Source organism: Cyprinodon tularosa, unplaced genomic scaffold, assembly GCF_016077235.1.
Source record: "Cyprinodon tularosa strain WSP-4 unplaced genomic scaffold, ASM1607723v1 ctg94, whole genome shotgun sequence".
Classification (NCBI taxonomy): domain Eukaryota; kingdom Metazoa; phylum Chordata; class Actinopteri; order Cyprinodontiformes; family Cyprinodontidae; genus Cyprinodon; species Cyprinodon tularosa.
In genome coordinates this window covers 2,624,682-2,646,464 of record NW_024039718.1, presented here as the reverse complement: position 1 = coordinate 2,646,464, position 21,783 = coordinate 2,624,682, and the positions used below count along the sequence as shown (strand labels likewise).

The 21,783-nt window shown below is 35.8% G+C and overlaps 1 protein-coding gene across 1 annotated transcript; it reads right to left on the bottom strand.

Moving 5' to 3' along the window:
- Window positions 1-2,570: 2,570 nt before the first annotated feature.
- lman1 (lectin, mannose-binding, 1) lies at window positions 2,571-21,327 on the bottom strand. The gene is made up of 13 exons (XM_038275078.1): window positions 21,087-21,327; window positions 18,951-19,105; window positions 14,373-14,480; window positions 13,980-14,041; window positions 13,556-13,655; window positions 13,344-13,467; window positions 12,384-12,442; window positions 12,146-12,278; window positions 11,832-12,019; window positions 10,635-10,711; window positions 3,425-3,587; window positions 3,173-3,297; window positions 2,571-3,095 (listed from the first exon to the last, which is right to left on the bottom strand). Exons 1-13 carry the CDS (start codon window positions 21,283-21,285, stop codon window positions 3,059-3,061), a joined length of 1,530 nt encoding a protein of 509 aa, XP_038131006.1. The 5' UTR covers window positions 21,286-21,327; the 3' UTR covers window positions 2,571-3,058.
- Window positions 21,328-21,783: the final 456 nt, after the last annotated feature.

Genomic DNA, 21,783 nt, shown 5'->3' with positions numbered 1-21,783 from the left:
TTTACTTAAAGCCAAGTCATAGGTCTTTGCTTTGTCTGAGTCAGACCATAGTTATGTGTTGGAATAGATGTGTAACTTTTGGGAAACAATCTTCAAAGTTTTTCAAGAACTGAAATATTTCCACAGATGATTACAGGACATCCGAAGTGAGAACTAGCATTTTATCGAAACACTAAGGGCCTGATCGACCCAGATCCAAAACAGGGAGCTCTAATGCTTAAAAAAAACAAACAAGCAAAAAAGGTTCAGTTTATGAAAAAAATAAAGCTTGGTTACCTAGAAGTTTAATTAGTAATAAAAATAAAAATAAAAAAACATCAGGAGACAAACTTCTTTTTTATCTCAACCATAAATCCTAATGCATAATTCAAAATCAAGATGGATCCATAATGGTGCTGCAGACTGGGGATTTATTTTTTTTAGTACCAGAAATGTTAACAGTGGCCATAAGATAGCCACAGAGAAAAGCTTTTAATTTCAGAATATTAAAACTCTTTTTCCACTTAGGTAAAGACAAAGAAATTTCCTCTCATCTGTGGAAAAGGAGCACCTTCGTATTCATATATACAGTTACAAAACTCACTTATCAAAACAAAGACTTGCAAGTTACTTTACACTAATGAATGTGATTAAAAGTAAGAAAGGACAAGTGTGGATGAATCCAACCCTGCTTGACAGCACAACAGAAAAGCTACTTTAGAAAAAACGATTGAGATTGAAGGCAGTAAGAATCCACCCAGACGCTGGAGATATGAAATTGCCTCCATTTGTAACCGACTCCATGTCAGCTCCTAGTTCACCCAGCAACTTGAAAGAAGCATTGCTTGATGGACAGGAGAAGAAAATAATCAAATATGGGCACGGCATTCTAAGAGAAGACACATGTTTGGAACTACCTTTACTTTTTTATCAGTCAGTGGTTTTAAATATTGGCCTATGAAAAAAAAAAAAATTCTCAAAACCGGGAAATAAGAAAACAGAATCACTGAGAAAACACATTGGTTTCTAATCGGTGTGGCACATATTGAACAGATAAAGCACCGGTTTCACCATTTATTTCTGTGAAACAGCTGCAAATAAGTATTTGCACACCTGGTAAAATCAATGTTAATATTTAGTACAGTAGCCTTTGCAATTACAGAGGTCAAACCTTCCCTGCAGTTTTTCACCAGGTTTGCACACACTGCAGGAGGGATTTTGGCCCACTCCTCCACAGAGATCTTCTCTAGATCAGTCAGGTTTCTGGGCTGTCGCTGAGAAACACAGAGTCTGAGCTCCCTCTAAAGATTGTCTGTTGGGTTTAGGTCTGGAGACTGCCTAGGCTATGCCAGAACCTAGATATGCTTCTTCCAGAGCCCCTCCTTGGTTATCCTGGCTGTTGGCTTGGGGCCTTCACGAGCATGCTTAAGCTTAACTTTTCGTGCGATGCAGGATTTCAAACCACGTTGTCTTAGTGTATTACCAATAGTAACCTTGGAAACGGTGGTCCCAGCTCTTTTCAGGTCATTGACCAGCTCCTCCCGTGTGGCTCAGGGCTGATTTCTCACCTTTCTTAGGATCACTGAGACCCCACCAGGTGAGATCTTGCATGGAGCCCTAGTCGGAGGGAGATTGACAGTCATGTTTAGCTTCCTCCATTTTCTAACAATTGCTCCAACTGTGGACCTTTTTTCACAAAGCTGCTTGGGTATTTCCCAGTAGCCTTTTCCAGCCTTGTTGAGGTGTAAAATTTTGTCTCCAGTGTTTTTGGACACCTTTAGGTAACATTGCGCCTAGCTTGGAGAGCCTATTCAATGCATGCTCTCAGAGCTCTTTTTTGAAGTTTTGCACATCCATTAAAACCTTTTCTTTTAGTTTGCCAATAAAAATAAAAACTTTGGCTTTAGTGCAGAAACAGGTGTTCAGTAGTGACATCTATTGATGTTACACAGTAATTACACAAACCTAGCAACTCACCATGCAGCCAAAACATGATGGGGACAAAGGAATACTTTCTTACATAAATTATTTGAGGGTTGTCCATAAACCAGTCTTGTTTTGGTAGCAAAAAACAAAAAATTAAAAAATATATATATATATATATATAAAATCTATTTACTTTTTACACTTAACTTTCAAACAATTAAAAAACTCCTTTTTCAAAACAACAGAAAAAAATAAAATAAAATCATTTGGGTGGGTGGGGCAGCCCCCTCCAAATGTAAAGTACCCTTTAAATTAGGATTTAATAGATATAAAGCATACTGATATATTAAGCATAATTTTGATTTCCGACAGAATATTGAACAATCTTAGTAACATTAAACATCTGCATACTTAATATTTTTAAATAATAATTTTTTTGTTTGGCAACACGAATAATGGCCCTGCTATAAAAACAATGCATTCTAAGCTAGTTTAACTCTGAGGTGACGACCTGCTGATATAAGAGACAGATCTATGCAATTTCAGGTAAAACAATTGTAGGGAGACTATAGCACTCAATCTAGATCCATGAGTTAGGACATCCTAAAAAGATGCCCACCCTAATTGTCTTTCATAAAATAAGACAATAAAGGAGAGACACAGTGATTGGTGTTAACTGTTTATGTAAAGTGTTCAGGCAGATGACATCAGATTCTGGAAGTTAAATTATTTTAACTCGACCAGAGGAGAAAAACCGAATCGGATCATGTATGGGTCACTGAGTCTGTAGCATTTTATAAGAAAATAAACACATTGTACATTTTTCAACAGGGGTTTTCTCTTCCCTTGTTTTACCGTTGGTTTGGTTTTATGGAACCGTCCAAGGCAGATCTCACATTTGAGAAAACAAAATTCAAGAGTCTGACTGAACAGAAATACTGTAAGGAACATGGCACAACATGCTGGAAAGTCTCACCGCCTTTCACACATAATTGTCTGACCAAATTAAACATTTTCTAACAATTATAAAAAAAAAGCCTATTTCCACAAAAGCATTTTTTCCAGGTACAATAATTTACAATCTGAAAATGATTGAACAAAAAACAAAACAGACATTCCCTCATGCACACGGTTGTTCTATAAAGCAACGTCATCAAAAGAACTTCTTAGCTGCTGCTTCCTGTTGACTTCTGTAATGAGAACAGAAACAAACTGTTTTTTTAAGTCACAGGGAGGTGTTAAAGAAATCAATACTAGAGTTACTTACTTGTACATGATGTAGCAGAAGAATAAGACCGTCTGGATGACAACAAATATTGCAAAATGAACAGTCGATAAGCAGGAAGGCATGGGCGGCATCTCAGGGCATTTTACAACCTTATCAGCTGGATTCTGCACAGAAAACAATAAAGATGCTTTTATTATTGGATGATTGGTGGAAATTTATTTTAGTCTTTAATTCAGAGCAATAGTATTAAGATTTTATAATCTACCAACATTGGGATGCTTTTAAAAGTACCTGAACGTTCCGTTGCACCAAGTGCTCCACGTCCCTCTTCACCGTGTGAAGATTCTCCTTAATGTCGTTGAAGTGCTGAATGGTTTCATACGCCCCCGCGCCGCCTGCATTACCCTGGTGCTGGACTGAGCTGATCTGCTTCAGAGACTCATGGAACGAGGTTCTGCAGACAAAAAAGTCAAGTACTTCTTATAAAGACGCCAAACTTTTAGGTTAAACCATCTAAAGCCTCCCGAAGGACTGAGAAAGGCCAAGCCATGTTTGGGAACTTAGTGAACCCTAAATATGCTGTGGGGTTTTGTTTAATTCCACAAAAAAAAAAGAAATGCTCCAAAATTAATCCTTTAATCCCCATTCACTCCTTCATACATATTCTCAAAGTTTAAGTAACAGAAAATTACCATCTGATAAAAGAGGTCATGATTATAAATTAATCCTTTATAAAACATGTTCTTACAACAGATTACAAGCACAGAGGGTTAAGAAACAGAGCAGAAAGTATCTGGATTATTTCAAATGTGTAAAAGGCGAGCCATGATACTGAACGTTGAGTTATAATAGAGATTTTTACACAGCAAAACTTAAAAAGAAAAAAAAAAAAGATAGACAATTCAATACATTGGTGTAAAAGTATATAGACTTACTTTATTTTCAAATTAATCTGAAATTGACTTTAGGTTAATTATTTTGAATGATAGTCTGTAATGAAAATTTTACCCAGTAATTTAGGAAGTAAACTAAATTATTTAGGAAGATTTAAAACAATTCTGGTTGAACAAACCATAGGACCTTGCTTTAAAGGGGAACAACAAAAAACTAAGATTGGATGCATATTAACAAGTGAAAAACTAAATAAAACATCCTAGGGACGCATTTCTGACCTGAATTTAAACTTTTTTGTAGTAATAACTTTAAAATTAGGTTATGATGATGATAGCGTTGTAGAAGATGCAACTTCCTGCTATTAAAAAATCCCACTAAAGAGCTAAAAATGACAAAATTCCCAAAACAGCGAGAAATACAAAAAAAATATATATACATATAGAAATATTGCACAATATTAGGAAAACATGGATAATAGCAGTAAAAGTTCAGATAGCAATATGACTAGTAGAAAGTAAACCAACAGTTAAAAAGTTTTATAATCTTTCTGCTTTAGGTTGATAGCAAACATAGATGCCACGTAAAGGGCAGTCTATTCTTCTTCTAGAAGCAATTAAAATTAAGTTTTGATTAGACTTTAGACAGATTTTATTTGTCATTTTGTTTACGCAAGTGTAAAACAAAAAGAAATATCGTTTGGAAACAGCTCACTGGACAATTTAATCTTTTAAAAGTCAGTATTAAGATTATTAATTATTATTATTATTAATATTAAGATTAAGTCAATATTATATAACAAATATTAGTTTAATATGGTAAAGAAAAGAAAAAACAAAAAAAGTTTGGTTAACAGGGGAAATGTAGCTTAGATTTATTGTTTTCTGTAAGCAGTATATTAAAAATATAAGTCTTCAACATTTATTACTGGAACAAACAAATCTGACTTTGTCACCTTCCTAGGTATTTTGTAGAGCAAGCTACATTAGTTACATTATTTTTATCTAAAACTTTTGTGGTACACCATCTTTACTGGGCTATAAAATAATCCCTAAAAATAATTTTCTTACCCCCCATAAAGGACATAAAACAACAATAATTATAAATGCCTTCTGCCATAATTCCTCACTGATTGAAAGAGAGGTTGTAAATCTGCACTTTCACATTCAATTTCCGCTGTATATCAAGTTTAAATAGAGTACAGCATTCTTAGAGAAAAATCTAAGCCTGGATCACATTTCGGGGCAAATTGTCATTTCTTAAACTTTATTACTAACATGGAGAAAGCAATAAGTTTCCCTTATCATCTTAAAACACGTCTAAGGCGATTATGAAGGGAAAAGTGCGCTTACAAATCAACTGTATTTCCAGTGGCGCAAGTAAGAAGGCCCTGGGGGAGGATTGCTACAACAAAATCAATTTGAGGGGAAACCATGTTTCGCTTGTGTATGACAGATGTATTTAAAGACCACTAATCTGATAAGGACAAAAACGGTGCTAAGATGTGGCCTTTTCTTGCTGAGCCACATGGCCAAGGTCTGAGACAGGGATGACATATAAACAAAATCTAATTTGTGTCACCATTGATGGGGAAAAAAAAACACTTAAGAAAGTGAGCATTTTTTAAACCCTCGATATAATCTTCATCTCCGGCGACTGACCCATTTATGAGCAGAAAGCCTTCTTTGTATGTTTAGAGATGAAGCCTGATCATAAACTGTGTTTAAATGACAGAGTAGGATCAAGGGAGTTCTTAATCTACAAAGTCATACAGATCAGTCACTCATATTAGCACATTAGAGGGGGGCAACAACAGCCTTTTGCCAGCGTCTGAACCCATTTACTGTCAATACTAGAGAATCCTAATACCTACTCTCCGCTTAGGTTAAAATGGAAGCATCGAAGACATTTTATTTTTGAGGTCTTGTCTATTCATATTTTAACAATTTTAATGCATAGTTAAATAGGAGTCAATATGTGTCTAAGCCATGCATCTACAGTTTAAGAAAGGGATTCATGAAAGCTGAAAATCTTTGGTATCCTGTAAGATAAAAGTCATATAACCAGTCTGGTTCTTCTATAGTTCATTGGAGAAAGAACATTTTCTATATAAAAATAATTTGCTGTTCAAAACTATGCTAATTTTAATATTATTATAAAATATAAAATAATGAATTCACCCGATTAACAGGTCTCTATAAATGCTATTGTTATAGCTTCAATGTTACACTAAAATATTTCATTTGATGAAGTTGAACTTAAAATACATTTTAAAAGGTATTTACTGTAGTAACAAAAAACTAAAGACAAAGAAAATATATTAACTCTCTGATCTTCTAAATGGAAATTTTAAGAAACATACGAAAGGGATTTTTAATTTCTCTTTGTTAAGAAATTTTAAAAATAACAGCAACAAATGTAACTGTTTTTGTTTTCCATACATATACTTATTAATAGTAAATAAATTCAGGGAGAAAAAAAAACACACCAAGAAAAATAATAAAAGATGACTGAACATCAGGCAATGAAAAGAAGTAACAGAATTTATTGCCAAAATATTTTAAATTATGCATTTTTACTTTACAGAAATGACAAAATTTCTAAATGAAATGAACCGGGACTCAGTCAGGTTAAATGGCTCAGCTATTACAGCTGTAGGCCGATACTTTCAGGGAACATAACCCGACACCATCAAAGCAACTTATTTTCTAATAATCTGTTCCGATGAGAAAAACCAGTGCACTGATCTAAAACAGGGATTGAGAAGGTATATGTAGTTTGATATATTTTTTTAATCTGCTTCATGACCACTGCAACAAAATCCCAACATTAACAGTGGCTCTTGACAGCTTAAATGACTTTGTGTGCATTCAATCAGTTTTACTTACTGTGAGTACCAAAATCATCCCATCTTTTAGAGATTTGGCTGTGATGAGCAGAGTGATAACACCCCTTAAGCTGTATTATACCTAAGGATCAAATTCTGAATAGTTTCTTTTTTCCAAGTCGAAAACATTTCAAGGTTAAATAATAACAAAACTAAGGAGATTATGACTACATATCACTTTATCCATCGTGCAGTAATTACAGTTAGTCACAACAACATGGACGCCTCTTTGTGAGATGCAGTTCTCATAGAAAATTATTTAAAAGTTTGTCTGCATAATAAATATTCCTCAACCACAAAGATGTGGTTGGTTCTGTGACTCAATAAAAACATTTTATTGTTCTTTATATCCAACCATTTGGTGATAAATCTGAGCAAATTAATAAATAAGGACAAAATAATAGCAGGGGGAGTTCCTCAAGGCTCCCCACTGAGCTCTATTTAATTCAAAATGATACCCCAAACTCAGATTTTGATTCTACAACCTCTATTACAAAATTATGACATAAAACATTTGATGACATTTTCTGTCACCACCTGACCGTAGTCCACTAAAGGCACAGAGACAGAAAAAATATTCATGACTTAATAGGTCAGAATTCCCTCCATCTTAATGTTAAAAGTTAACTTTTGTTTCTGACAGTTCAGTACTGAACTAGATTATGTGGTTAAAAACTTGGTACCAGTATCTTTACAGCTAGAAGAGGATGGAAAAAAATAAAATCAGGCAGCTGCAGCTTATCTAAAATACTGAGTCCTTGACAACACTAGAAAACTAAATCACATTGCAGTAGCACTCAAATTAATCTCTAAACCGGCTACCCATTTGTCAAAAGGATAGAATTCAAAGTCATGTTGATTTTCTATGAGGGCCTTAATTGTCTTGAGTCGGAGCAAAGCTCAGAGATGCTGCTCAGGTATAGACCAGGTAGATTCCTCAGTCAGTCAATTTTTTTAATCTCTATTTTCAGCTAAAGTTTCCAATTATACATCTTCTCAATATTATCTACTCTCAATTTTCCTGTCTTGCCTATTAATATTTAGAAATTACATTAAACCATTTCTTCATGAATGCTCTAAACAACTCCACTAAAGTTCTGACTTGCAAAAAAAACTACAGCTACTCCTGCCGACACGGATACACTGTTCAATGTGGAATTCTATAAATATATCACGCTTAAAATTATCTCACCCTATAATGATTATGCATGCATGCATAAAGAATAGGGATGGGGATCGTTAATATTTATTGATATTGATACCTTTATCGATACTCCTTATCGATCCGAGTCTTTATCGATACCACTATCGATACTTTCTGTTATTTGGTGGAAAGACGATGCAACAAATTTTTTTGACAGACAGAAAGGAAGTGGGGAAAAAAAAATTATTTGAAGAAATGTCCTATATTTTGAAGAAATGTCTTCTTTTGGTTTAAAAAAATATATACATTTTCACAATTGTTGTTTAATGTATTGTCTACTGTCACTTTTCATCATGTTTTAGTGATTAAGAAAATATTTAGCAAATAAATAATTGTATTTTAAATTAAATGTAATTTTTAATAAATGTTGGCATCAGTAGTTTAATTATATATTCTAAAATAATTAGAGCAATATACAACTGTATTACTCATGTTTCTCGCCAAAAACTCAATTTCCCTTTTCTTTACATTACACTAGAACGCATCATGATAACCTAATTGTCGTTTTACTGAGCCAATCTGAACACATCATCACGCAGCACGTCTGAAACTTTATTTATTTTTCAAGCTAACTAGCTTGTATGCTGCCGGTTACAACACGGATTTCACAATTACTATTTTTAACTGACCGGACAAGCTACAAAGTCTGTGTGCGCTTACCAGTGGTACTCTGAGTGGATGATGAAGACGGGCCCGACTGTGGCAGCCGCAGGAGGAGGAGGAGTCTTTTCAACCCGGAGACAGTCGAAGGTACTTTACAAGAGATGATTTTGCAACATAAGTTGCATTTCGCTTCTTCTTTATCTTTGAGCTTGGTAAAATGAAGCCGAGTCGCGAGCGAAGTTAACTGCCAGACTTCACTTGTTTTACTTTTCTGTTTGCTTACAATTTAATTCCAAAACATTGGTGGACATGCTGCAGTGATTGGATTGATTAGATTTAAATGCTGTGACGCGACTTGAGGGGGACACAATTATGTTACAGGACCTCCGGGAGAAAAAAAACAAAAACGACCAGACTCGATAGTGGTATCGATAAGCCCAAACGTTATTGATTTTCAGGTTTTGAAAAAAGTGGAACCGGGTCCTTGATAGAACCGGATTTCGATCCCCATCCCTAATAAAGAATGACTAAAATAATAAAAGTGGGAAAATTAAACTACTGTGATCCGGAAGTCTGGTACGCTTAGTTTGGTCGGTCTGATTTTGCCCCAATTTCGTCCAACAATAGACGTCGAAAAGACGTTGCAAAGCCAGTTTTCAACATCTTTTCACCGATCTTAAAATTGCGGTTTTTCACCTTTCACTTTTCAACCAAACGTAGACGTTGTTTGGATCATGTTGAAATCATGTCTTTTCAACCAAACTTTGCTCCATGGGTACAGTTTTCTAACAATACTGCCACCTGTGACCAAAACACAGAACTGCAGCCACTCATTCTCGTAGCTCGCACCTATTTTTACTTTTATCGTCTTACATAGAGTTACCATTGGTGTCTGAGTTGAACTGGATAACGGTTGCTTCTTAATATCCACAAAATCAATCTTGAATATAGCGCTTCAACTGTTTATAAATTAGGACCCATTTAACATGGACATACTGCAAAACACTGGAGGAACTTCTGACCTAAAGTAAATTCAGGAAAATAGGCTACAGTCTTATTAATACATCAGTGCTGAACTACTGAGGTGTCCGTCTGTTTTAGTTATAAACGGTCAAATAAAAATGCTTTTTTAAAGATATTTATCAGGAAAAACTAACATCATGTCTCTTTAAGGAGGTTTATTAAGAAGCATTGCAATAGAATAATAAAAAAAAAAAAATATTAGCATGTTAATGCAGGGAACACTACCTAACCTAATTTGGTCAGACACACATCTTGTTGGTTCTAACGACAAGTGCCATTATACGTGGACTACTAGCCCGCTCACTATATAAAATATACATGGAGCTTAAGGGAAAAGTCTGGTCAGCGAGGAATGATCAATGGAGCATTACTTATACCTAAAATCACTTATCAATTATTGAACAGTATGGAATAATTTCATATTTAAAGTATTTTGAGAAGTTTGAATTCTGAATATGACCAGATCTTTCCTTTAATTTAATCTGTCAACATTATAAAATGCAAATCGTTCCCCCCACACACATACATCTGCATTGAAGTAACGTCACTTGTTTGTAGCATGCCTGCTGTTTGTGTCAGAAAGGTACAAAAAAGAAATAAGCTTAACTGGAAGACAGTGTGATGTTTATCCTAAATCTGCGAGTAGCAGGCATGTGCACAGAGAAAAGCAGTTTCATTAGGAGCAAAGCTTTCTGAGAAGGAAGCATTACAGCAGCTGGATTATCAGGCCGGCCAGCACCTGAGATTTTACAACCATCCTGAGATTAAATATGATTTAGGAGATTTGTCCAGCAGGATTTTCAATGTTTTTCTCTGGTATCATGGGTATTTCTTTATGTTTGTTGCAAAAACAACTAGTTTTTAAGAAAACATCATGCAGTTCTGGTACTCACTTCAGTTCATTGAGGTTTCTAAGAAGCTCCTGCTGCGTAGATATGACTGAAGTCAGCTGCTGACTCGCAGAATCGGGCTGAGAGGGAAACACAGATTATTTTCCTGACGCAATAATAACCCTAGGTTGATGTTTAACAAAACAAACAATCTTTATAGTGTTTACCTTCTTCTTCTACCCTGGCATATTAAGCTTTTAAAATTATTTTCATACAGCAAAGTAGTGTGATTCTGACAGAAAATAAGTGTTTAAAAGCTATAAATCCCTTTTCTGTTTTTATTAATGTATAAAGAAAAATGACAGGTTAAAAATTATTGACAACCTTCTGATTAATATGAGGAACAATCTTTAAGGCCATTACAGGCAATCAAACCCTTTTTAAATCAGCTATCTGCATCTTTCCACTGATATTTAATAATAATAATAATAATGAATTTTATTTATCATGCACTTTACATTTGATTTCAAATCTCAAAGTGCTACAAAACAAGTTTAAAAGACCATAACATTAAAAACAGAGTAAAAAGACAGTCATTAAAATCAATACATTAAAAGGCATACGTAGCCTATTAAAAAAAATCTAAAATCAACAATTGTAGGAATTTCTAAAAAGGAAAGTTTTTAGTCCTTTCTTAAAACAATCCACCGTCTGTGGGGCCCTAAGGTGGTCTGGGAGGGCATTCCACAGACGGGGAGCTGCAGCTTCGAAGGCCCTGTCGCCCATTGTTTTTAGCCGTGTCCTGGGTGGGGCCAGACGGTGCTGTTGGCCTGACCGGGTCCGGGAAGAGGTGTGTGGTGTGAGCAGTTCAGTGAGATACATGGGGGCCGCACCGTGCACACAGTGATGGGTGTGCAGAAGAATCTTGTACTCTAATTTAATTTAATTTAATGATTTTATTATAAGGTCCAAATCATGAAGGTTGAAAGTCCTAGTCTCTATCAGATCCAAGTCAGCGGTCAAGGCACTCCAAAATATTAATATACCTCTTATTAAATCAAAATCATTTTAAACCTAGATCTGTCAGAATCACTCGGTAGGAACACAGTAGCAGTTTGTGTTAGCTTAATTTCTTCACAAATAACGTCATATAATAAGTCAAGCATATAAGTAATAATGTGGAAAACCTCTCCAGATAAGTTAATGTCAGTTTGGTTTGCATTTTATGCAATTATAGATCCTTTGTGCTTCTTTGCTTACCAGTCCTGATCCGGTACTTGTCCCCTTTTTGGAAATCTCCTCTGTAACAACTGAAAGGTAGCGTCGCTGCTCATCCAGAATCATAGCCAGCTGTCGGTTTATCTGCTTGATTTCCAGATGGATCCGGTTCTGGCCCTCAAACACCTGGCGGATCTCGCGGTCATTCACGCTTTCATAAAAATCGTCAACTGAAATGCCAAACAAACAATTAAACACAACAACGTTTTGTAAAAGGATTTAGGACTCAATGTTCCAATCTTTGTATTTATATCAATATATTTGATATTTAAGATAATAAACAGTATAAAAGCTACCTGGTTCTCCTTGGACATTAGGGTGCTCCTTTTGAAACTCCTCTTTCTTTTTATCGAGCTCTTGCTGGAAATTCTGAAATTCCTCCTGGTATTTGTCTTTTTCTTCTTTGGGGATCTCAGAATCAACCGAGGGCTTCAATGAATACAAAAAAAACAACAAAAAACAGTGAAGGTGACTGAGCTGTACATCAATAATGGTGCAAATGACAACTGAGGACCAATAAAAAAGTAGGATTACCGGTTCTTGGCCTGGCTCTGTGAGTCTGAACAACAAGAACGACAAAACATCATGGTCATCTGATGGAGCAAGAAAAATTTATTAATTAAAAATACCCAAGAATATATTTAATGGGAACAGTCAAGGTAGATACAGACAGAATAGAAAAGTATTTTGCAAGGTTTGTTGAAAAGGTTATTGAACATCTTGGTCACCATCATGCCATTCTTTAAAATTTTATTAGAATAAAAATCAATGAAAGAAAAAAACAATAAATCCATAATATTTTTGAGCATTTTAGAAGAAAAAATATCAAAATATAACTGAAATTTGGGGGATTTTTTATTTTTTTTCCCCCTACAGAACCATCTGGTAATTTAAGTGATTGCACATTTTTACTTCTTAAACTTAAAAAGGCAGCAAAAAGCAAGAAGACAGACAACTGAAAGGTGAGGAGGGAGTATGATGTCGCTGCTGTTGTCCTATTGCTCTGAAGTAGAGAGCATCAAGTTGTATGAGAGTAACACAGTAGTGGATTAAAAAAATCTCTGCACCATTTGATTTCATCTCTAAAAAACAACAGAAGTCGGACGTTACTCAGTCATAACTTTATTGCAACAGCTTGCAGAGATAGAAACTATCTAAACCGCTTATACCTAAGTTGTGATAATTGATCAGCAAACATGGAGTCTTTAGATCCAAGACAGGCATTTGACTAAACATGGACTATAAAATGATGAGGCGTCTTTATGCTGTAGTGTTTAAATAGATAAGAATTGGTCAGAAATGGACACAAAACAAACAGATTGGTTGCTGATGCTATTTTTTCCTAGAGCCAATCTGGCAGTAAAATTAGAGTGTCTTCATTTTAGTTGTGTTTTTATTCATTCTTAACTGAATAAAAGGATTCCTGATTTAACTTTTTCTTGGTAGTTTGATATAAATGACAAAAAAGCCGTTCATTCATTCATTGAGCAGTACCTGCTAAACCTCCAGTGGCAGCTGAGATGCCAAAGAAGCCTTCTGTCGGAATGATCATGTTTTCCACTTTCGTGCAGAATTCATAGTCCTCTTTGTCTGGAGTGAATCCATTGTTGATCAGAACCTAAGGAGGAATATTAAAACATGTATGAAGCGGTTTGCTTTAAAGGACCAGTGTTGCTTTGCATGTGTGATTCGGAGCTTTCTCCTACCGTCAGTGTCTTTCTGTAGTATGTTAATTTGGCTCTGATTGGATACGGTTTGTTGCGGAAATCTCTTAAACACGTTCCAAGGGCCTGCGTTGTGCCATCGCTGAACGAAAACAAAATTCAGATAAATCATTTAAAGTAATAAAAAACAAAACTAGACATTCTGTGATGACAAAAAGAAAGTCCAATACAAAGTTCACGAGATAATTGACTAACATTAATATTTTTGTAAACACTGCGGTCTCTAAGATAAACTGGAACGGCACAGAAAAAGTGATTTAAAGCTTTCACTTGCCCATGGGAGATTAGAAAAGATAGAGGATAATTTACTTTCCAAGCAAATGTAATCATATTTTCTAATCTCCTTTAAGTTGCTGGAATGGGAGTTAGTGAGGTCATCAGAGGAAAACCAGAAATGTTTACTTACTTTTGATGGTCATAAACAAGGTTGCCATTGTTCCCGACGACCAGTATGGCCGGGTTATTTTTCTGGGAGAGTGAAGCACAAAAAGAGAAAACAGGTTAATCTTTTTGTTTTCTGAGGAGCAGAAGTGGCTTTGCTTGTAGGTAATCTTATTTAAATCACAAATCCTATACCTGAAGAACAGTAATTATTTAAAATACTAAAATAAACAACTTTTTTTGAACCAGTTTGAGCTTCTCTTAAGACAAAAGCACAAATGTAAGGATTACATTTTTAACAGGATAAAGGTTTCCTTAAGCTGATGCCACCTAAAAAAACAACTCTTCCCTCAGGTTATTTGCCTGGATTGTTTAGAATTCCAATGATTTATTATTGAAAAATGAAGATGACACAAACCTTTCCATCGTTGTCAAAGGAGTCAAAGAAGATGCCAACTCCGTTCCACCTGTCAGCAGCACCGTAGACGGGGCCGTCAAGGCCTTGCTCGGTGGTGAACCACACTGCCTGTTGGAAGAAAAACATTGAAGATGTTAACATTTATTTATTTATTTATTTATTTATTTATTTAATATTGTTCAACCTGAAGAAAAACTTAAAAATACATTCTAGATATTAACAAAGAAGGATAATTGTAGATACAGATTTTTAAGAATCACCATAACAATTATAGCATTATATAATAGCAGCAAACACTTGAATCTGTTTCTGGAGCCACATGTGGCCCTCAAGGTCCTCCACATTGGCTCCTTATAACTTTGGCCAAAAATGAAACATATTTCTAAATATATAAAGCTCTTTTTTTTAAAGGCATGTTTTTGTACTAACTACTTTTCTTTTATCTGTTTTTTCCCAGGTTTCTTCTTCATTTTACAGGCACTTGAAACAAGGTAATCCAAAACAATGACATTATTGACTGCTGATAAAATTTTTCTTTGTTCTGAAACCTAAATTTAAACATACATTTGTTTTTGTTTCAGTAGATAATCCTGCTTGTTTTAAAGAATGAGGGCAAATTTGGCTGTTTTGGGAAATAAAGTTGCAGATCTATGTTTAGACTGATATGAGCTGCTTCACGTTTTCTTTAATGGTCATATTAAAAATTGAACAAAGCTTTTAGATTACCGTACATTCAACTTTATTATCATTGCACAAGGCAATTAAATGCAGTTTATGTCTAACCAGAAGTGCAAAAGCAGCAAGTGCAGGATATATAAAGCTATTACTATATAAAAAAAAACTAAAACTAAAACTTGGACAGAAGCTTTCTGATTTAAAGTGCAGTGAAAGCTAATTGCATATTGCAGTTAAAGTATGATATTGCAAAAGTACATGTAAACAGGTAAGTAGTGGGAGAGATTAATCTTAACAACTGTTACTATAGTAACAGTGAGCAGTGCAAGTAAACATTATAGTATTGCAAATAATACATTTTTACAACAACAACAAAAAAGGCTTGATATTAAAAGTAATATTTCTTCATAATCCCAAATCCATGGTATCTTAAATGTATTTCGATATTTCTAATCAGAAATCAACATTTGCAATAAATTAATTTTGTAAAATATGGTGGTTTGTTTGAAGCTTTTGTGGATCGCTTCTACTAATTGTTTTAATCCAGGGTTCCTAGAGATGATCTAATCACACAAACCAAAAAATTTGAAGACTTCAAGTTTGGCAGTTTTTTAAAGATATTCTAGTTATTTAGGGTGACAGAATTTTAACCTTGGACCTGATTTAGCTGATGAGAAGCAGTTTTTTTATTAAACAATAAAGCAAGATGTCTAGATTAGAGTAGAATCCTCATTTTACTGCTTTATTTTCCAGCAGCTCCATTTCAAAATGTATTTTTCTTACTTGTCATATGAGGTAAGAAGCCCCCACAGCATGATAGAGCCACCACTATTTTTGCCTAGTTTTTTTCATTCAAGCCAAAACGATCAACCTTTGTCTCATCTTACCAGAGAATTTTAGAGACCATTTGCAGAAATGGTCGTCCTTCCGGAAGGTTCTCCTCACTCAACAGATCAACAGAGAGAGAGATCAACTTACAGAGAGACCTTTGTGTTCTTGTCCACCTCCCTGACTAAGGCCCTTCTCCTCTGATTGCACAGTTTAGACGGTTGGATAGTTCTAGAAGGTGTTATGTTTGTGCCAAACTGCTGACGGAGGCCAATTTGCTCATTGGGAACCTCAACACAGGAGAATGTTTTCTGTACGGTTTTCTAGATTTGTGCCTTAAGACGACCCTTTGTAGACAATTCCCTTGAACTAATTTTAACTAAGTTTTTTTAGGGCTGCAAAATACTGGTAAAAACCTTAACCAGATTTGTAATTGACCAAAAATGTGCATTTTGTTTCTGTGAGCAAAACAACTTGGTTTTATTTTCTTAAATCGCCTGACCACCTTCAGGCACAGCTATCATCAAAACGTGGTACTTAAATAATAACTAAGCATTTTATTGCAGTCCTGACAATTTATTGCTTGGGATTCAAAAAGTCAAAACATTAAAAATATATATCTGGTCAAATGATATCTGCAGCAGTTAGAATACATTAAGGTAACCTGTGCAGTGCAGACTGATTGGGCTGCTTTACAACTGCATCCCTGACAGCCCATACAAGTGGATCTTGAAAGGAATGTCATGAATCAAACAGGGAGTGAGGCATGCTAGCTAAATAAAACATCTGCTTTTGGAAAAAACAAAAACAAAAAAAAATAGAAGAAAAATAAATGAATGGTCAAATTGCAAAGTAAACATACACCATTTCCTTTGCTAAACGGAAACAGCAACATGAAAATCAGGTGCCATTTTGTGTTCAAATATAGCCGTTTTGCCTGGGGTACAGGTGCATACTCTTGCTTTAATACTTGATTTTGCAAGATTAGTGGTCTATTGGAAGGCCCGCTATTCTGAGGCTACGTTTAATGAGAAATGAAAGTATATAGAGTTGCATGCTAGCAGTGTGTTTTGGGGTAAAAGCAGGTCAGTGCAAACAGGATGCACCTGTGCTCCATCTTGAGCTTCGTGGCTTTGAAAACCTTTGTAGAAAGTTCTCAAAACATTTTTAAAATAATAATGTAGGTGTTGTGTGTAAAGGTTTAAAAGGAAAACGGCTATTTTAGTCCATATTGAAGTAAGGCTGCAACATAGAAGTTGATGAGAAATTTGCTATAAATCTCTGACTAGTGCCACTACATATATATGTTGCTGCTATTTTGACCTTTATAATATAGCCACTATCTATTTTCCATGTCCAACCTCCAAAAAAAAAAGGTTAATGAGAAGGATACACAAAGAAGCAAAGGTCATTCTCTGTATATGTCCCCCTATCCTCTTCTAAATTACTTTTATTAAATGACAATAAAGGCGCTGTTGGGGAAAAAAGGTTCATCACTGGGAATCTATTGCTTGTATTGCTGCAGAACTGCATGAGAACTAATCTAAGTTTTCCTTCTAGTGCTGCGTGATAATATAACATAATGCTTCAGCTTCTCAAAGAGGAGACACACCTTTGAAAACCAGCATCACAAGTTGAACACACACTACTTCTGGGCAGAGTCATAAACACCCTGAGGGGTCTGAGAGACGAGTAAACAAATAGGATCAGAAGTGAACCAAATGACACTAAAATGCTTGGGAAGATGTATGTGAATATTTGAATTGGCCTTATCTGGAAAATACCTCGGGTGGCTTAATGATTCAGATGCTTTTATTTATGTATTTTTCTAGAAAGAAATTAAGCTCAAAAGTAATAAGATGGCATTTGGTATTTATGAATAGATACATCAGCACTTCCCTAAACTACACTGCAGCACAGATAAATTCATCACCAAACATTTTTGTCTTGGAGAAGTTCCTCTTTTTTAGGGGTCAACATTTCTAAAATTACTTTAAGGGTAAAAAAAAAAAAAAAAAAAAAAGAAAAAGGGTTACCTTTTTTTACCCTTGAAGTCAGGTGTCACTAAAAACTTCAGAGATGATAAAATTCTTAATAATGAAATGAAGAGCAATAAAATAAGACTAAATTTAAGATGCAGTTAACGAATGGGTGGTGCTATTTTCAGATCAGACTCATGTGGGCTTTACTTGGTCCTTTAGGGCCAGATAGCTCTGAAGACTGAGCTTTCCATGGAAGAAGGTTAACTTTGCGTCTAGCTGAACATCGCTGTAATGATGTGGCAAAATGTTTATGAGATTATTTTTCTACCAAAAGATTCAACGATAATCAATTTCAAAGTTTAATGGAAGAGCCCATTCTTATTTAAGCTCAACTTTTCCACTGACCGAGTCGAAAGGTGGGCATGAACCATTTCTAAAAATGTCCAACTGTTATTCCTATTTCACTGTCCAAGAGAAAAAAACTAAAATTTCAACACTTATTTCTTACTGTAGGACCTAATATGGTCAAAGGGGAATTTCTCTAAACTATGAAATGTGGCATTACAGTAATGGTTTTAATTTTTTTTGTTGTTGTTTATTTATTTTTATTTTTTAACACATGTTTAAAGGGGTAATTAAGAACTAAAGGACCATTCAGACTGGGTGAATAAAATGAATAAAACTTAGATACAACCTGCACAAGTGAACCAGTCTAGGAACCTGCGGTGGCTTGTGTTAGTAGGACGTCCACTGAGCATTCAGGGTGTAACCTAAATCACATAATGCAATTCCTATGGATGTATTGTGCCCTAGTTTAAGATAATTGCACTTTTTTTAACACTTTAAATAACTCATCTATCTGTTAAATCAAACTACGCTTTTGGATTTTAGTCCAATTCTAATCTTTACACAAAAATTCAAATAATCATTAGCGGATGGAGTTCCACATACAATTGCTTTAGCTAGCAGATTGTTAAGCAACACCTCTCATGTGTTCCACTTCACCAACCTGGAAAAACATTTCTACACATTTTGCCCAGGGAGTGGACTTGGCTGCATCATCATGGCTCAACAAGAAATTAAACCTGCTTACCAAACCGTCTGCTCCCATCCTGCCTCTTCCAGACACCCTGAAGGTCACCTCAGCCTCCCAGTTCTCAAAGTTAACTTTGTTTTTCGTCCACACAGACCCCCTCTGACTCCTGAGCGATGGGGTAATGCGGACCTGGTCTGCACTTGGAATAGCATCTGGAACCAAGATGGAAAATAATGAGTTCTGGATAGAAGATAATGTGATTTTTATGTAGCTTTTTTAGTGGGCTACAAGCCACAGAAATGGGGTCCTGCTATTCTTAATCTATATCGAAGAGGGAATATTTTAAGAAAATATGGTAATCATTTCAATTGCACCATCCAAATTTACCTCTTGTGCTTTACTCTCACAAGTTCTACAATACTAATGACTCAATTTTCCATTGTTCCCCTCCAGGTTAAGAGTCTGTCATCGTCTATCACCGCTAACCTTAAATCCCTCCCCTCACTCCCTTAGGGCCCTGTCACACCTTGCCGATTTAGCCAGCATATGCCTGACATCCCTGAATCTTCTAAAACGCTGATATATGTTGAACATTCTATGTATTTTTTTCAATTTTCGGCTTATACATAGAGTATTCATTACAAGTCCAGAGCGTATGTCCAACAACAGCCTAACTTATGCATAAAGCACGTCAGCGTAATGCCCATGAAATGTCACAAGCCAGTGTCCTGAGGGGGGCAGCAATGCTCCCAGCGGTTCCTGACCTGCAGAAAATGATTTATTTGATTGCGGTATTAACCCAGCTGCTGTTGAGCGCCTGCCAAAAAAAAAAAGAACTAAAAGAAAAAAGAAAGACTGAAGGTTTGCAGTCGCAGCAGATTCAGCATCATGTCTGCTAGGAAGTTTGTTGGTCGTGGTCCTGAACGCAGGAAAGATCCTTCACACTCACCTTCTCGCTCACCTTATGATGGGGATGAAGTCTGGAGGAGAACTGACAGTTTCCCCCTGTGAACCTCGTTTTATACCAAAACGCTGCCAATACGCTATTATACAGTAGTGCTAACTTAGAAACACGGTCAGTGTTTATCTGGAACACGTCAAATACATTGATATGCGTTGGAGATAAGTTCTTGATAAGTTATGCACAGGTTACTCAGAGGTTTTGGATAAGCTGGACACCACGACTTATGAGTAACTCACACTCAGCGTACCTCAACGATCAAATAACTTACCTGTAACTTATGGCCCGCGTGTGAGCATACTCATCATATGTCAACGTGTCAAGCTTGTTTCAGCGCACTTCAGAGTGCTCGTAACTTTTTCAAAACGTACACATAACCAATCCGACATATGCCCGCATTTTTGACAGATTTTTCTTTTTCGTACGTCAGGTCTAAATCGTAAAGGTGTGACAGGGGCTTTATTTTGAATGTTTGGAGCTGGATTTTCAAATGAAACACCTTGATGAATTCTCTCCTTAACATCTTACAAAAATACCCACTTTCCAATAGACCCAGGTCCCTTTTGTCTCTTTTCATTACTTCTTAATCCCATCTGTTTATAGTCACACTAAGCCTACTAGATAAAAAAAAAACACTGAACACAACTTATTTGGACACTGATCAATGTATCAATCACCTCAAATTTGACAAAACTCATCAGAGTGCCATCTAAATTCTAAATCTAAATCATCCTCTAATCGTATCTGATATTGGAGAGTGTATCTTGTGCAGATTTGTTTACAAACTAGCTTGCATCATTTGTCACTGTGACCCTTGGAGTTAGGAATTTAGACACATGGAGTCTTTGCTTTACAAACCTTAGGGCCAGTTTTTACAACTGAGAAGATAAATGCAAGATTAGCAATCAATAATAAATTGTTTAACAGCAAGAAGCGTTAAATATTAACACTGTTATAGATTTATGCAGAATGGGATAGTTGAATTTAGCTCATTTTAATTGAAATAATGATAAAGCAGTTCATTTTTGAACTAGACATCATCAGGTGAAGAGTGTGAGCTGAGATTTAAGCAGGTTTGGACAGAAAAGAGAAACGCGTTTGAACTAAACAGCCAGAACCGACTGCTCATTATACACTCCACGGTACTCATCGTCTCAATGTCAGGTTACGACCTAAAAAGGCTGCTTCTAACCGGCTGGTTTTATGATGTTGACATCTGGATACAAACTTACTTCCACTGTGGATCCAGAACGGAATACTGCCGTCGGACTGAGACAAGTGCGGTCCTTTGAAGCTGTATTTGTACTCGAAGCGGCGGTGAGGAGGCTCCTCCGAAGCCGAGCCTCCCGCGGAGACGTCGGCGAGGCTGCGGTGAAATATAACAGCTGTAAGAAAACTTACTGTTAACAGTCGAGCAATGCACACCGCCATGTTGCTGCCTCACTGCTGACGTAGCGCTCAATCCGACAGCATGACGGGATGCGAGCTGGGCCAACAGGGCGTTTTCTCATTGGTCGGTTTTCTACTTCTTTCTTCTTCTTCTATTCTTGCTACGAACAACGGTTTCTGAGTCTTTTCTGAGATTCGAATCATTTGGCTTAGTGAAGTAAAAAAAAAAGACTCGAATCATTCTTCTCTTGAACTACTTTGTTCAGATGACCTCCATCAACGTTTTATTTTTATTTTATTTTATTTTTTATTAAATCAACATAAATGACAACACAGGATACATTTACAGAGGTAATTTACCAACACAAAACCCTCCCTGCCCTCACCCCCTCACACTCATTCCCATCCATATACCCATTAATTCATCCACAAATTACATTTTTCAGAATAAACATTTGAGAACTTCCCATTCCCATTTTCTGGCTTCATCATCTGTTTCAACCGTATAACTTTCTAAATTTAAATAATGCTGAATAAAGC

Coding starts and splice junctions, on each gene's coding strand:
- lman1 (XM_038275078.1), bottom strand. CDS start 21,285: ATGGCGGTGTGCATTGCTCGACTGTTAACAGTAAGTTTTCTTACAGCT. Junction 14,042..14,372: donor CCTTTGACAACGATGGAAAG/GTTTGTGTCATC, acceptor TCACTCTCCCAG/AAAAATAACCCGGCCATACT. Junction 13,468..13,555: donor ACTACAGAAAGACACTGACG/GTAGGAGAAAGC, acceptor ATTCCTCCTTAG/GTTCTGATCAACAATGGATT.